Source organism: Megalopta genalis, unplaced genomic scaffold, assembly GCF_051020955.1.
Source record: "Megalopta genalis isolate 19385.01 unplaced genomic scaffold, iyMegGena1_principal scaffold0023, whole genome shotgun sequence".
Taxonomy (NCBI): Eukaryota; Metazoa; Arthropoda; class Insecta; order Hymenoptera; family Halictidae; genus Megalopta; species Megalopta genalis.
The window spans coordinates 595,925-609,464 of NW_027476093.1; the positions used below are offsets into that span (position 1 = coordinate 595,925).

At 36.5% G+C, this 13,540-nt stretch overlaps 1 protein-coding gene across 2 annotated transcripts in view; it reads left to right on the top strand.

The window, feature by feature from the left end:
• Positions 1 to 13,540, top strand: part of LOC117217807 (proton channel OtopLc) — a 38,720-nt gene that overhangs the window by 7,205 nt on the left and 17,975 nt on the right. Inside the window, exons 1-2 of one of the 2 annotated variants that reach the window (XM_033465648.2) lie at positions 1,241 to 1,601; positions 12,673 to 12,736. In XM_033465648.2, coding sequence (XP_033321539.1) covers positions 12,705 to 12,736 — 32 coding nt within the window. In that variant the 5' untranslated portion in view covers positions 1,241 to 1,601; positions 12,673 to 12,704. Of the gene's footprint in view, positions 1 to 1,240; positions 1,602 to 12,672; positions 12,737 to 13,540 lie in introns of those variants that run through there. The other variant, XM_033465649.2, reaches the window with a different exon arrangement.

Genomic DNA, 13,540 nt, shown 5'->3' on the forward strand with positions numbered 1-13,540 from the left:
TTCCATCGATTACATCATCTCGAAACCTTCGTGAACAATAAACAAATGCCAGAACATCGTTCCAAGTTGTTTAAACAATGGGTTGCTCGTGAAAATCTCCCTTGAAAAATGAATTACGTTTTTTAGCCCTTGGTAATCGATTGAAAATTCTGAAAAAGTATCCTAAAGGAAGCTAATTTGCAGCTTCGTCTTCGCTTCTCTGTTTCGTCTAAATTATCTTATGTAATAACTAGACCGCGGAGTTTTACGTAAAATAAAAACAGTTCGCATTAATCGATAGCAATCGATAGTAACGCAGTAGTCTTTTTAAACTCTTCAAATGTTTTCACAGTTTCGCATTTCATCTTCCGATTTTTTCCCAGAAACGCATAAAATCCGCGGTCCAGCAATCACCGAGAAAATAAAAGATAAAGTTTTTGTCTTTCCATCCCCGTATCACACGTAAACGAATGCCTGGAACTTTGACAATGTACACAGTTGTATTGCACATTGTTCGGCACGCGAAAAAACAAAATAAACACTAGGCCCTTTGAATATTTATCTTCCAATCGTATCAATTCATCGGTTCGACAACGGCAGTTTAGTTGAGGTTAGAAACCGCGAGCAACTAGAAATATATATACAATATATTTCTCGCGGTTTCTAACCTCAACTAAACTCCTGTTGTCGAACCGATGAATTAATACGATTATTGTTAATATTAATATAATAAATATTATATGATATTATAATTAATATTAATAATATCGTATTTATATTATTATTAATTTATATTAATATTATTATTAATATTATATTAATATTATTATTTATGTGTGTGTGTGTGTATTAATATTGATAATTAATATTATTATTAATATTATATTAATATTATTATTATATCGTATTAATATTGTTATTAATACGATACATATAAATGCGAACAAAACACAACATTTTTAACTCCAAAATGGAACTAAGTTTAGTGGAGTTTGTTTTCGATCATGTTATTTTAGCTCTTACTAATTGAATTGAAAATTCTGAAAAACGTTTCTCGAAAAATTTTTTAACATCGAAACAACCGAAATTACTTTCCTGCCAACGCGATACGCGCACGGGACGAGCGCCGTTTTCCCCGTTCGCGGGATCGGATTCCCGCCGTTTCTCGCAATTTCTCGCTAATTTCGCGACAACACCGCCGACTGACTGTTTGTCGTTGACCTTCCAGAACAAGGTGTCGTGGCCGTGTTTTTTCCGTCAGATCGGTGCAAGTCGCGGCCGAATTCGTTGACCATCGCCGCGTCACCGTCCTCTAAAACGTCGCAGCCAGTGTTGTTGAACCATTCTCTAATTCGCGAGTCTAAGAGGAGGACGACACATCCGTCGACGTCGACGCGCTTCGGCTGGCCCGTTGATATTTTATTTTTTTTTTCATTCTCCTTTTATTGTTTTTGCGCGCGCGCGTTCGATCGATTCGCGCGGTTTGTCGCCAGTGAAAGAATCTGTGCCAGAATCCGTGTTTCATCTGTGTGTGTGCGGGGGGCCTGTCCCCACGATTCGTTAATCAAAGCGGCGATTCGAAAAGCTTCGAAACGACATCATCTAATTCGTCAACCCGAAAGGTAATAACGCGTCTATTCTATTATGCATATCGGTTGATAGTCGGTCATCGAGTTCGCGTCGCGTTTATTGCGAAAAGCGAGCGGCCGGTGCTCCGAATGTCGACAATTTCGTTTACATTTTCCGCAGGAGTAGTCTCTGTGTCGTATTTTGACACATTTCGTTCCGAAGAATATATATATACACGATACTATTAATATTTATTATATTAATATTAACAATAATCGTACTAATTCATCGGTTCGACAACGGTAGTTTAGTTAGGTTAGAAACCGCGAGCATCCAAAAATATATACATACAGGGTGTCCCAAAAATGTCTCGCAATCCGAAAGTAGGGAATTCCCGAAGTGATTTGAAGCAACTTTTTCCTTAGCGAAAATGCAATCAGTCGCTCCGTTTACGAGTTATTAACAAAAAACAGTGACCAATCAGAGGCGAGATCGTTTGGCGCGAGACGGTCGAGCCAATGAGCGGAACTGGGCTCCGCGCACTCGTTGGCTGGACCGCCGCGCGCCAGCCGAGCTCGCCTCTTATTGGTCGATGTTTTTCGTTAATAACTCGTAAACAAAGCCGCGGAGAAAATGACCGCAGGAACCTCCTATTTCCGGATTGCGAGACATTTTTGTGACATCCTGTATATATTTTTGGCGCAGAAATATATACTTCTGGGTGCTCGCGGTTTCCAAACTCAACTAAACTGCCGTTGTCGAACCGATGAATTGATACGATTGGAAGATAAATATTCAAAGGGCCTAGTGTTTATTTTGTTTTTTCGCGTGCCGAACAATGTGCAATACAACTGTGTACATTGTCAAAGTTCCAGGCATTCGTTTACGTGTGATACGGGGATGGAAAGACAAAAACTTTATCTTTTATTTTCTCGGTGATTGCTGGACCGCGGATTTTATGCGTTTCTGGGAAAAAATCGGAAGATGAAATGCGAAACTGTGAAAACATTTGAAGAGTTTAAAAAGACTACTGCGTTACTATCGATTGCTATCGATTAATGCGAACTGTTTTTATTTTACGTAAAACTCCGCGGTCTAGTTATTACATAAGATAATTTAGACGAAACAGAGAAGCGAAGACGAAGCTGCAAATTAGCTTCCTTTAGGATACTTTTTCAGAATTTTCAATCGATTACCAAGGGCTAAAAAACGTAATTCATTTTTCAAGGGAGATTTTCACGAGCAACCCATTGTTTAAACAACTTGGAACGATGTTCTGGCATTTGTTTATTGTTCACGAAGGTTTCGAGATGATGTAATCGATGGAACATGGTTTCGTAATTTTTAAAATTTATTGAAACTCTCGGATCTCCGTTATTTTTATATATGTTACCGATCTTGACGTTTCGAATCGCGAAGAACAGCGTTTAACGCACTAACAAAAAAAACATTCGAAATGGCACGGATGATAAAGATTCTTCACGCTTATTCTGTTAGACCATTCGCAACCTCTTCGACGCGAAATAAAATATGACGCATCTGTTTGCCAAATCGTGGCACTGTTCGCACATTGTTCACGCGTTTCAAAGCGATGCACAAGTTACGTAAATAATTCGCGAAATGAATTTGGATTTTGCAGTGCTACAGTGTCTCGTCAGACTCGGTTTTATGTATTGAATTGGCAGGAAAGTAATTTCGGTGTTTCAATGTGAAACGAAACTCAATTTTTTCTACACAAGAAATGATCTTTAATCGGTCAAATATTTTGCATTCTGTTAGATAACCTTTTGTCGTCTTGTAAAATTTCTGGAAAATGTTCATTTATGTGCTCCGTGTTAAAATTGACAGAAAACTTGACAGAAAATCACTTGTAAACAAAACTGCACGGAATTTGTTTCTATAGTAAGCTAAACGTGTCAACTGCCAAAACTGAAGACAAGAAAATTATAACCTTAACGAAAGAATGTCGTTGCAAGCATAACGCTATCTATTGGCGCGAACCGAAATTTCTTTCTTGCCAACCCAATAGAATGAATCAGGAATAAGATTTCATATTTTAACCTTAACAAAAGAATGTCAATGCAAACATAACGCTATCTATTGTCGCGAACCGAAATTACTTTCTTGCCAACCTAATACAATTAATCAGAAATAAGATTCCACATTATAACCTTAATAAAATTATGACAATGCAAGCATGACGCTATCTATTAGTGCAAACCGAAATTTATTTCTTGCCAACTTAATACAATGAATCAGAAATAAGATTCCACATTATAACCTTAAAAAAGGTACGACAATGCAAACATAACGCTATCTATTAATGCAAACTGAAATTACTTTCTTACCGTCCCAACAACAATGAATCAGAAATAAGATTCCACGGACACGTAATTGAGGGGTTCGTAGCAGAAGCAACCCTTGTCAAGCACTTTGAGATTCGTGTCAGGAGCACTGTTTAAGTTCTCGAAGTAATACGCTTTCCGCAACAGATCGTAGTGGATCGACCGTCGGCTGTAATTGTGCGAATAAGCGTCTCTTAATTCTTGCAACGGTTCGGCGCGCGACGTGTTTTCCGTGCTAAACAGAAGTTCATAATTCCGCGCGTGTGGTCCGTTTAAGTCGAACGCGCGGAAACTAGCGTGCCGCACAAAAGACAGTCGTCGCTCGAGATTTTGTCGTCGGGACGGACGCATGAAAGCGTTTACCTTTCGCAAAGGCGTGCTGGAAGTGGCTTTTGTGTAATTCACGGCGACGGGAACGGTCGCCGGTGTGTGTGGACACACCGATACGGGCGCTGCTGCCGTTCTGACGCACGGGCGGAACGTTTTGCACGACTGACGCGCCGATAGCGTCACACAGTTTACTGGGATTCGTTTAACGCGATTCAAACGAAAGTTGGTGAAGTTGGTCCGGTTACGCGACAGCCGCTGTCGGGGCAGTGGTGCTCGCGCAGAGTCAGAAATTGGCCACGGTGATGTTCAAATTTTGCGGCGCCGATCGTATCACCTATTTCGGGAACACCCGGTGAGTGTGTTAATAACTAACATGGAAATATTTTAGCGAATCGGAAATGTATAAGTAAAATAAATGTATGAATAAATAAAATGAAGTAATAAGTAAATATATAATATAGTAGATGTATAGTATAATAAATATATAATATAGTAGATATATTGTATAATAAATATATAATATAGTAGATGTATAGTATAATAAATATATAATATAGTAAATATATAATATAATAAATATATAAGTTGTATAACTTTCTCTGTTTATCTGTCTGTGTATGTGTGTATGTGCAATCTTAAATAAAATACTTATTCCATATAACTATATATTTTTCTTCTATTTCTTGATTGTGGTTGCTGTTTATAAACCGAAACTTTTCTTTATGACATCATATCTAATTTAAAAAGTAGTTAAAAATGCCCGAATAGAAAAACCAGACAAGTTCGGGGTTTTTATGCCTTTTGTCCTGGGTTCGCGATTTTATACAGGGTGGGCCACGCAACTCGTGCACCGCTTATAACTTCCAAAATATGCGTCGCACGAAAAAATTGTTTATACAAAAGATGCATTGTTTAAAGGGACACATTACGTAGTGCATTTATTTTTTTTATAGATGCAGGCGTTTCGGAGATTTGGAAGTTAACTTTGTTTATTTAAACAGATTACTATATTTTTAACATCAAAATATGGAAGAATATCGAATTCCGAGTAAAAAAGTATTGACCTTTATTAACCCTAAACCTAATAGCTAACGAGTAATTTCACTTTATTCTTTGAAAATTTTGCTTCATCTAATATCAAGTTATCGATTCAACCTTATCACAGAGAGAGAGAGAGAGAGAGAGAGAGAGAGAGAGAGATTTCTGAAGGTCAGCGAAAAGTGAAGAAAATGTTTTCAAAAGATAAAGTTAAATTACTTGTTAACTATTAGGTTTAGGGCTAGTAAAGGTCAATACCTTTTCACTCAGAATTCGATATTCTTCCATATTTTTATGTAAAAAATACAGCAATCCATTAAAAAAAACAAAGTTGACCTTCGAATCTTCGAAACGCCTACACCTATAAAAAAAAATAAACGCATTACCTAATGCGCCCCTTCAAACCATGCATCTTCTGTATAAACAATTTTTTCGTGCGACGCATATTTTGGAAATTACAAGAGGTGCACAAGTTGCCCACAAGTTGCTCACAAGTGGTCCACCCTGTATACGGCAACTATGGTTGCACTTGACATGAAAAATACAATGTCACTGAATCCGGACTAGTTAGGCTTGTCCGACCAGTGAGAGACCTATTTCACTTGCATCGTGACTTCATGTCCAAGCAGAGATCGCAAACGAACAGGAACTTTAATAAAATAGTTAAAAAATGCAATGTTTTTTTTAGATGACAGAGCGACTAGTCTACTAGACGATGGGTAAAAAGCTTTTTTTAAAAAAGTAACTATATTTGTATATTCTTATTTTCTATTGTCAAACAAAAATAAAAGAAAAAGGAACTATATTTGTATATTCCTATTTTCTATTATCTCTAATTTTCTAAAACTATTAAATTATTAAATTATCTAAACGAAAACATAATAAAATGATATTTGTATATTTCTATATTAGAAATAATAGAAAATAGAATTGTACAAGTACGATGTCTTGTTGAGTTCTTTTTTAACCCTTTATGCTCGAAGCCAAATTAAAATAGTTTTTTCGACGCACGGTTTTTCCATTTTATATGACCTGTTGCATTTTCTGTACATGAAATTGAATATTGCGACCCATGCATCAGTTTACGCTTTGAATACCTGTGTGTGTTTGAATAGAAACAACTACGATTAATAAAATTATTTTGAGGCGTGACAGAACAATTTTTAATGACGCCTCGGAGTCGCCACTCGATTGCAAAGGGTTGAATATAAAGGGTGTTCCAGCTAAAAAGGAGGTCATCCGTGCTGTGAATAATAATTATAAATTCAAAGTAATCTTTTTACATTTTTACTCGTGTCCAAATAAAAATAGAAGAAGAAGAAACTATATTTGTATATTCTTATTTTCTGTTATCTCTAATTTTCTATTATCTATCATTTTCTATTTTCTATTATATTTTCTATTATTTTCTATTATCATTATCTTTTAATTTTCTATTATATCTAATATACAGATATACAAATTTAATGTTTTATTAAGTCTTTTGTTTAAACACCACAGAAAATGTAGAACTTACTTTGAGTCTATAATTATTCCCAACACTGTACAGTGGGTCACAAAATTATTCGCTCACCATTTAAAACGCAACCACTTTTTAAAGAACTGAACTAAATGATTTGCATTTTCTTTTAGATGACAGAGGGTCTAGTCTATTAGACGATGTCTAAGAAGCTGTTTTCTTAAATTTTGCCATTACTTGGAACGAAAAGAAAAAATTAAAAATCCTCGTTTTTTAACTTTTTTTATCTGAGCCTATAACGATAATTTAATAAAATGCCTTTCGCAGAAATCGAAATCGGTTAAACCAGAGCCGAGATACAGGCGTCGAAGGATTTGAAAAACTGCAGATTTCTTACAGTTTTTTTTGGTGAAAATCGTGATTAAAAACTACGATTTTTGCGATCTTCAATTTATTGTAGCTCGTGTAGCAACGCGAACCGATTTCGATAAAATTTTCAACGCGCACAAATAAAGTCATCGAGCTCTACGAGTGACATTTTTTAAATTTTCGTTACAGGCTCGGATGAAAAAAAGTTAAAAAACGAAAGATTTTTATTCTTCTTTTACGAATTCAAGTAATAGCAAGATTTAAAAGAAAAGTGCATTTCAGTCATCGTCTCATAGGCTAGTAACCCCCTGTCATCTAGAAAAAGGAATACAAATCATTTAGTTCAGTTCTCAAAAAAGTTATCGCGTTTTAAAAGGCGAGGGAATAATTTTGTGACCCACTCTACATCGTTTCGTAGCAAAGAAAACGTTCAACATATTATTTCTATTCATCAGTTTGTTCGCACAAGTGGTCAAACTATGCATAATCATTTTCTCTTCCAAATATCATTCCCTCAAAATCGAACGTAATTAATAAAAATTCGCATTACTTTTTCAGTCATATATTTCTACTCGGCTGAAAAACAAATACAAAAATTCCAATTAAAATTCTACTTTAAATTCTACATAAACAATCACATCGAATTCACAAATGTGGAATATCGTGGCATCGGCTATAAATATTTTCATAGAAAAGAAAAAAAAACTATTTCATTCTTTCCATCGACTAAGATCACAGTAAAACGATATTTATAACCCGAACGTACATGGATCCCAGATATCCTCGTTCTATTAGGTATCCTTCGAAGAATCGCAGTCGTACGCGACGGATTCCGCTCCAAGAAAACACAAAGATTCTTGGATATATCCTTCTCGGAGCTCCTCGAATGGATCTCTTTCAAGGGAATCTAGAAGTATTTGGAGAAATCCTCGCCGAGGAATTCAGGTGTCCTTGGAGGAACTTTTTTCCCAGCAATCCGGAGCTCCTAGGTAGCGTCCCAGCCTTCGGGGAACTCAAAGAGCGGTCCCTCCCACGTGGATCCGGAGGTCCTTAGAGAGATTTCCACAAGATATTACCAAAGTTGCCGGAATTGGTCAAAGTAGCAGAAGGAAGGGGCTAAATATGGCCGGAGGGTGCGGCTAGTGGCCGACGCGGTCAGGTGATGCCGTCGCGCTAGCTGAAACTCGATCCGCTCCCCCCCACCCCGGAGTCTTCTTCTATCCTGGAGGCTCATGGGACACGATTTTCGGCAACGTTGCCACGCTACGAAATTCTATCGCGCTCGACCTGTTCGACGACGCTGTTTTGTTTTGATTTGTTTGCCGACGAGCGCGCGAAGCCCCGTACCGCTGATTGGCTCGATTGCCTTGCGCCGCTAGGCGAGCTCGCCCCTCATTGGTCACCGTTTTTCGTTAATAACTCGCGAACGAAGCCTCGTAGAATATTTTCGCTAAGGAAAAAGTTGCTTCAAATGATTTCATGAACCCCTCAGTTCCCGGAAATACAATAATTTTAGGACATCCTGTATATAGGGATAGTATAAAATATAGTATAAGAGCATAATATGATATGTATATATAGTTAATATAATAATAATATATATAGTCAGTATAATAATAATATATATAGTTAATACAATATAATATATATAGTTAACATAATAATAATATATATAGTCAGTATAATAATAATGTATATAGTTAATATAATATAATATAATATATATAGCTAATATAAAAATTTTCTCCGAAGCACCATTAACGAGTTATTAACGAAAAACGGTGACCAATAAGAATCGAGTACGGCTGACGCGAGGCGGCCGAGCCAACCAGCGCGCGAAGCCCAGTTCCGCTCATTGGCTCGGTCGCCTCGCGCCAGCCGAGCTCGCCTCTCATTGGTCACTGTTTTTCGTTAATAGCTCGTTAACGGTGCCTCGGAGAAAATTTTTGTAAAGGACAAAGTTGCTTTAAATGGCCTGAGGAACTCGCCACTTTCGGATTGCGAGACACTTTTGGGACACATCAGACTCTGCCGTTCAGAGAAATAACCTCGAGCAGAATTCAGCCGTGCCTAAAAGGTTAAGGAGATCCTTCCGAGGAGCTTCGAGAAAGATATATACAAGAATCTTTGTGTTTTCTTGGAGCGGAATCCTTCGCGTGCGACTGAGATTCTTTGAAGAATACCTAATGCAACGAGGATATCTTGGATCCATGTACGTTCGGGTTATAAAAATCGTTTTACCGTAATCTTAGTCGATGGAAAGAATGAAATAGTTTTTTTTCTTTTTTATGAAGATATTTGTAGCTGATGCCACGATATTCTACATTTGTGAATTCGATGCGATTGTTTGTGTAGAATTTAAAGTAGAATTTTAATTGGAATTTTTGTATTTGTTTTTCAGCCGAGTATAAATATAAGACTGAAAAAGTAATGCGAATTCTTATTAATTACGTTCGATTTTGTGGGAATGATATTTGGAAGGGAAAATGATTATGCATAGTTTGACCACTTGTGCGAGCAAACTGATTAAAAGAAATAATATGTTGAACGTTTTCTTTGCTACGAAACGATGTACAGTGGGCCACAAAATTATTCGCTCGCCTTTTAAAACGCGATATCCTTTTTGAGAACTGAACTAAATGATTTGTATTCCTTTTTCTAGATGACAGGGGGTTACTAGCCTATGAGACGATGACTGAAATGCATTTTTCTTTTAAATCTTGCTGTTACCTGGATTCGTAAAAGGAGAATAGAAATCTTTCGTTTTTTAACTTTTTTTCATCCGAGCCTGTAACGAAAATTTAAAAAATGTCACTCGTAGAGATCGGTGACTTTATATACGCGCGTTGAAAATTTTATCGAAATCGGTTCGCGTTGTTACACGAGCTATAACAAATTGAAGATCGCAAAAATCGCAGTTTTTAATCACGATTTTCACCAAAAAAAAACTGTAAGAAATCTGCAGTTTATCAAATCCTTCGAGGCCTGTATCTCGGCTCTGGTTTAACCGATTTCGATTTCTGCGAAAGGCATTTTAGTAAAGTATCGTTATAGGCTCAGATAAAAAAAAAGTTAAAAAATGCGGGTTTTTAATTTTTTCTTTTCCTTCGAAGTAATGGTAAAATTTAAAAAAAGAAGCTTCTTAGACATCGTCTAATAGACTAATCTCTCTGTCATCTAAAAAAAAAATGCAAATCATTTAGTTCAGTCCTTTAAAAAGTGGTTGCGTTTTAAATGGTGAGCGAATAATTTTGTGACCCACTGTACAGTGTTGGGAATAATTATAGACTCAAAGTAAGTTCTACATTTTCTGTGGTGTTTAAACAAAAGACTTAATAAAACATCAAATTTGTATATCTGTATATTAGAGATAATAGAAAATTAGAAGGTAATGATAATAGAAAATAATAGAAAATACAATAGAAAATAGAAAATTAGAGATAATAGAAAATAGGAATATACAAATATAGTTTCTTCTTCTTCTATTTTTATTTGGACACGAGTAAAAATGTAAAAAGATTACTTTGAATTTATAATTATTATTCACAGCACGGATGACCTCCTTTTTAGCAGGAACACCCTTTATATTCAACCCTTTGCAATCGAGTGGCGACTCCGAGGCGTCATTAAAAATTGTTCTGTCACGTCTCAAAATAATTTTATTAATCGTATCTGTTTCTATTCAAAGAGCTATTAAAAGCGTAAACTGTTGCATGGGTCGCAATATTCAATTTCATGTACAGAAAATGCAACAGGTCATATAAAATGGAAAAACCGTGCGTCGAAAAAACTATTTTAATTCGGCTTCGAGCATAAAGGGTTAAAAAAGAACTCAACAAGACATCGTACTTGTACAATTCTATTTTCTATTATTTCTAATATAGAAATATACAAATATGATAATTTTGTTATGTTTTCGTTAAGATACCGTTAACAATGTAAAAGCTTCTTCAAGTCTATAATTATGCTGTAATTATGAAACGTATAATAATGCACTAATCGAAGTCAAATCGAAACGATCGTATTTCTCGATTCAGCAACGTCTAACAAAACCGGCATTTAATTTCAAGTCGAATACAAAGCTTAAATCATTATTTTCGAAATTATTATTTACAAAGTGAACATTAAAAATGATCGAGTTGCTTTTACACCCAGCACAATTATTAAAAAACTCGCCGATCTCTTAGTTAATGTTTTGAAGAGATAAAGAAATAAAAAATTAAAAAATAATCAAGATCAGAGAGGATTGCGAGACGATAAAAGGTCACGCGGTCAATAGATCGGTGAAACAGCTGCAAAATACGACGTAAAAATTGTTACTTGATGCGTGTCACACAAGCTAGGTTACCAAAGAATAAGAAATTGTATTAAAACAAAATTCTATGAATTACGAAACCATGTTTCACATCCACTATGCGCGAACAAGAAACTTTCTACTGTTTGTGAATTGAACGACGTAAATATCCCTTCGACGAGCAAGGTTAAAAGTTGATCGACGATGCTGAAACGGCCCGCACGGATGAACGTATTTGCGTGCTAGAGAGGTTAAGCGATTAAAGATGGCGCGCGCGACGCGCGATCGCCGCTTCGACTCCGCCTGTAATTTCTGTGTGAGCGTTAAGTAAACTGGCATTCAATTTCAAGTCGAACTCAAAGCTTAAATCATTATTTTCGAAATTATTATTTACAAAGTGAACATTGAAAATGATCGATTTGCTTTTACACCCAGCACAATTATTTGAAAACTTGCCGGTTTCTTAGTTAATGTTTTGAAGAGATAAATAAATAAAAAATAAAAAAATAATCAAGATCAGTGCGGATTGCGAGACGATAAAAGGTCACGCGGTCAATAGATCGATAAAACAACTGCAAAATACGACGTAAAAATTCTTACTTGAAGCGTGTCGCACAAGCTAGGTTACCAAAGAATAAGAAAATTGTATTAAAACAAAATTCTATGAATTACGAAACCATGTTTCACATCCTCTACGCGCGAACAAAAAACTTTCTACCGTTTATGAATCGAACGACGTGAATATGCTTTCGACGAGCAAGGTTAAAAGTTGATCGACGGTGCTGAAACGGCCCGCACGGATGAACGTATTTGCGTGCTAAAGAGGTTAAGCGATTAAAGGTGGCACGCGCGACGCGCGATCTCCGCTTCGACTCCGCCTGTAATTTCTGTCAGCGTTGAGGGGAGAATCGTTTGCTTCTAGCCGTTTAAGCGGCAACGGGCCGCCGCGCCGCGAGGAAAAAGGAAGTTGGCCGGCCTGCTAAAAATTCAAAACGCGGGCAAATTTCCCTGGGAATAAATTTCCAAGTTTCTCGCGCCGCGAACAGCCAAGTAAATACAGGCACGGCGGGCTGGCTCACTCGACGAGCCCGGAACGAACTAAGGCAAAGTTTGACGCATTGTCGGCGAATAAACCGAAACGATTGTTACGCAACGTTTGCCGGAAGAAAGGGAAAAGAGAGAACTTTGCCCGACGAGCGCGGGACGCGCGTTTCACGCGCATTTTGCATGAGCGAAGCTGCAAGACCGTCACGATTGCCCTCTCCCCCCCACTCCCCTTTCTTTTTCAGCCAATCACGTTCCGGGACTACGGCGGCGGACTATGAATAATAGTCAATCGAATACACCGATCAGGTAAATTAGAATCTAATCTACATATAATCTACAGGGTGGTCCGTTCATACGAGGTCAACGTATGTACTTTTTCGAGTTGTTTTTTAACGCGACGGTATTCTGGGTGAATAAATAAAGTATACGATCGGGTATATATATATATATATATATATATATATATATATATATATATATATATATATATATAGTAAATGTTACGGTACATTTTATCGCGTTTGCAAAAAGTCCTTTGCGTTCTTCCTCAAACGATGATTTATAAATATAAAGCCTGCGCGGATATTTGCAGCTTTCGATTCGGCTGGAAAACTATTTTCAAATCCGAGTAAATAATTCCATCGGCCGTACAGTCAGTGAAAAAAGGTATCCGGCGTACACCTTTTAAAACGAAATAACTTTTTTTATTATTGAACCGAGCGACCTACATTTATTTTTTTATTTTTTTTTTTTGGTATGTTAGAGGAATTAGTTTATCTAGACAATGAGTGGAAAATTGTTTATGAAATATTGCAAATTTGTTGGAACGATCGAAACGTTAACGAATGATCTCGATGGAATTTTCAGCACGCGTGTAAAATTCTGGAGATCCGCGAAACACGATTTTTAAATTTTTCTTCGCTGGCTTGCGTGAACGTTTTTCAATATTTTTATCGTCTTTGAAAATAATTTTTCAGCCATCGTCTGACGAATCAATTCCTTCAATATTCCAAAAAATTCTAAAATAAAATGTAAAATAAAATAAAAAAAATAAAATCTAAAATAAAATTCTGAACTGTGTTTATTTACTTCTCGCAATACTTACGGTAT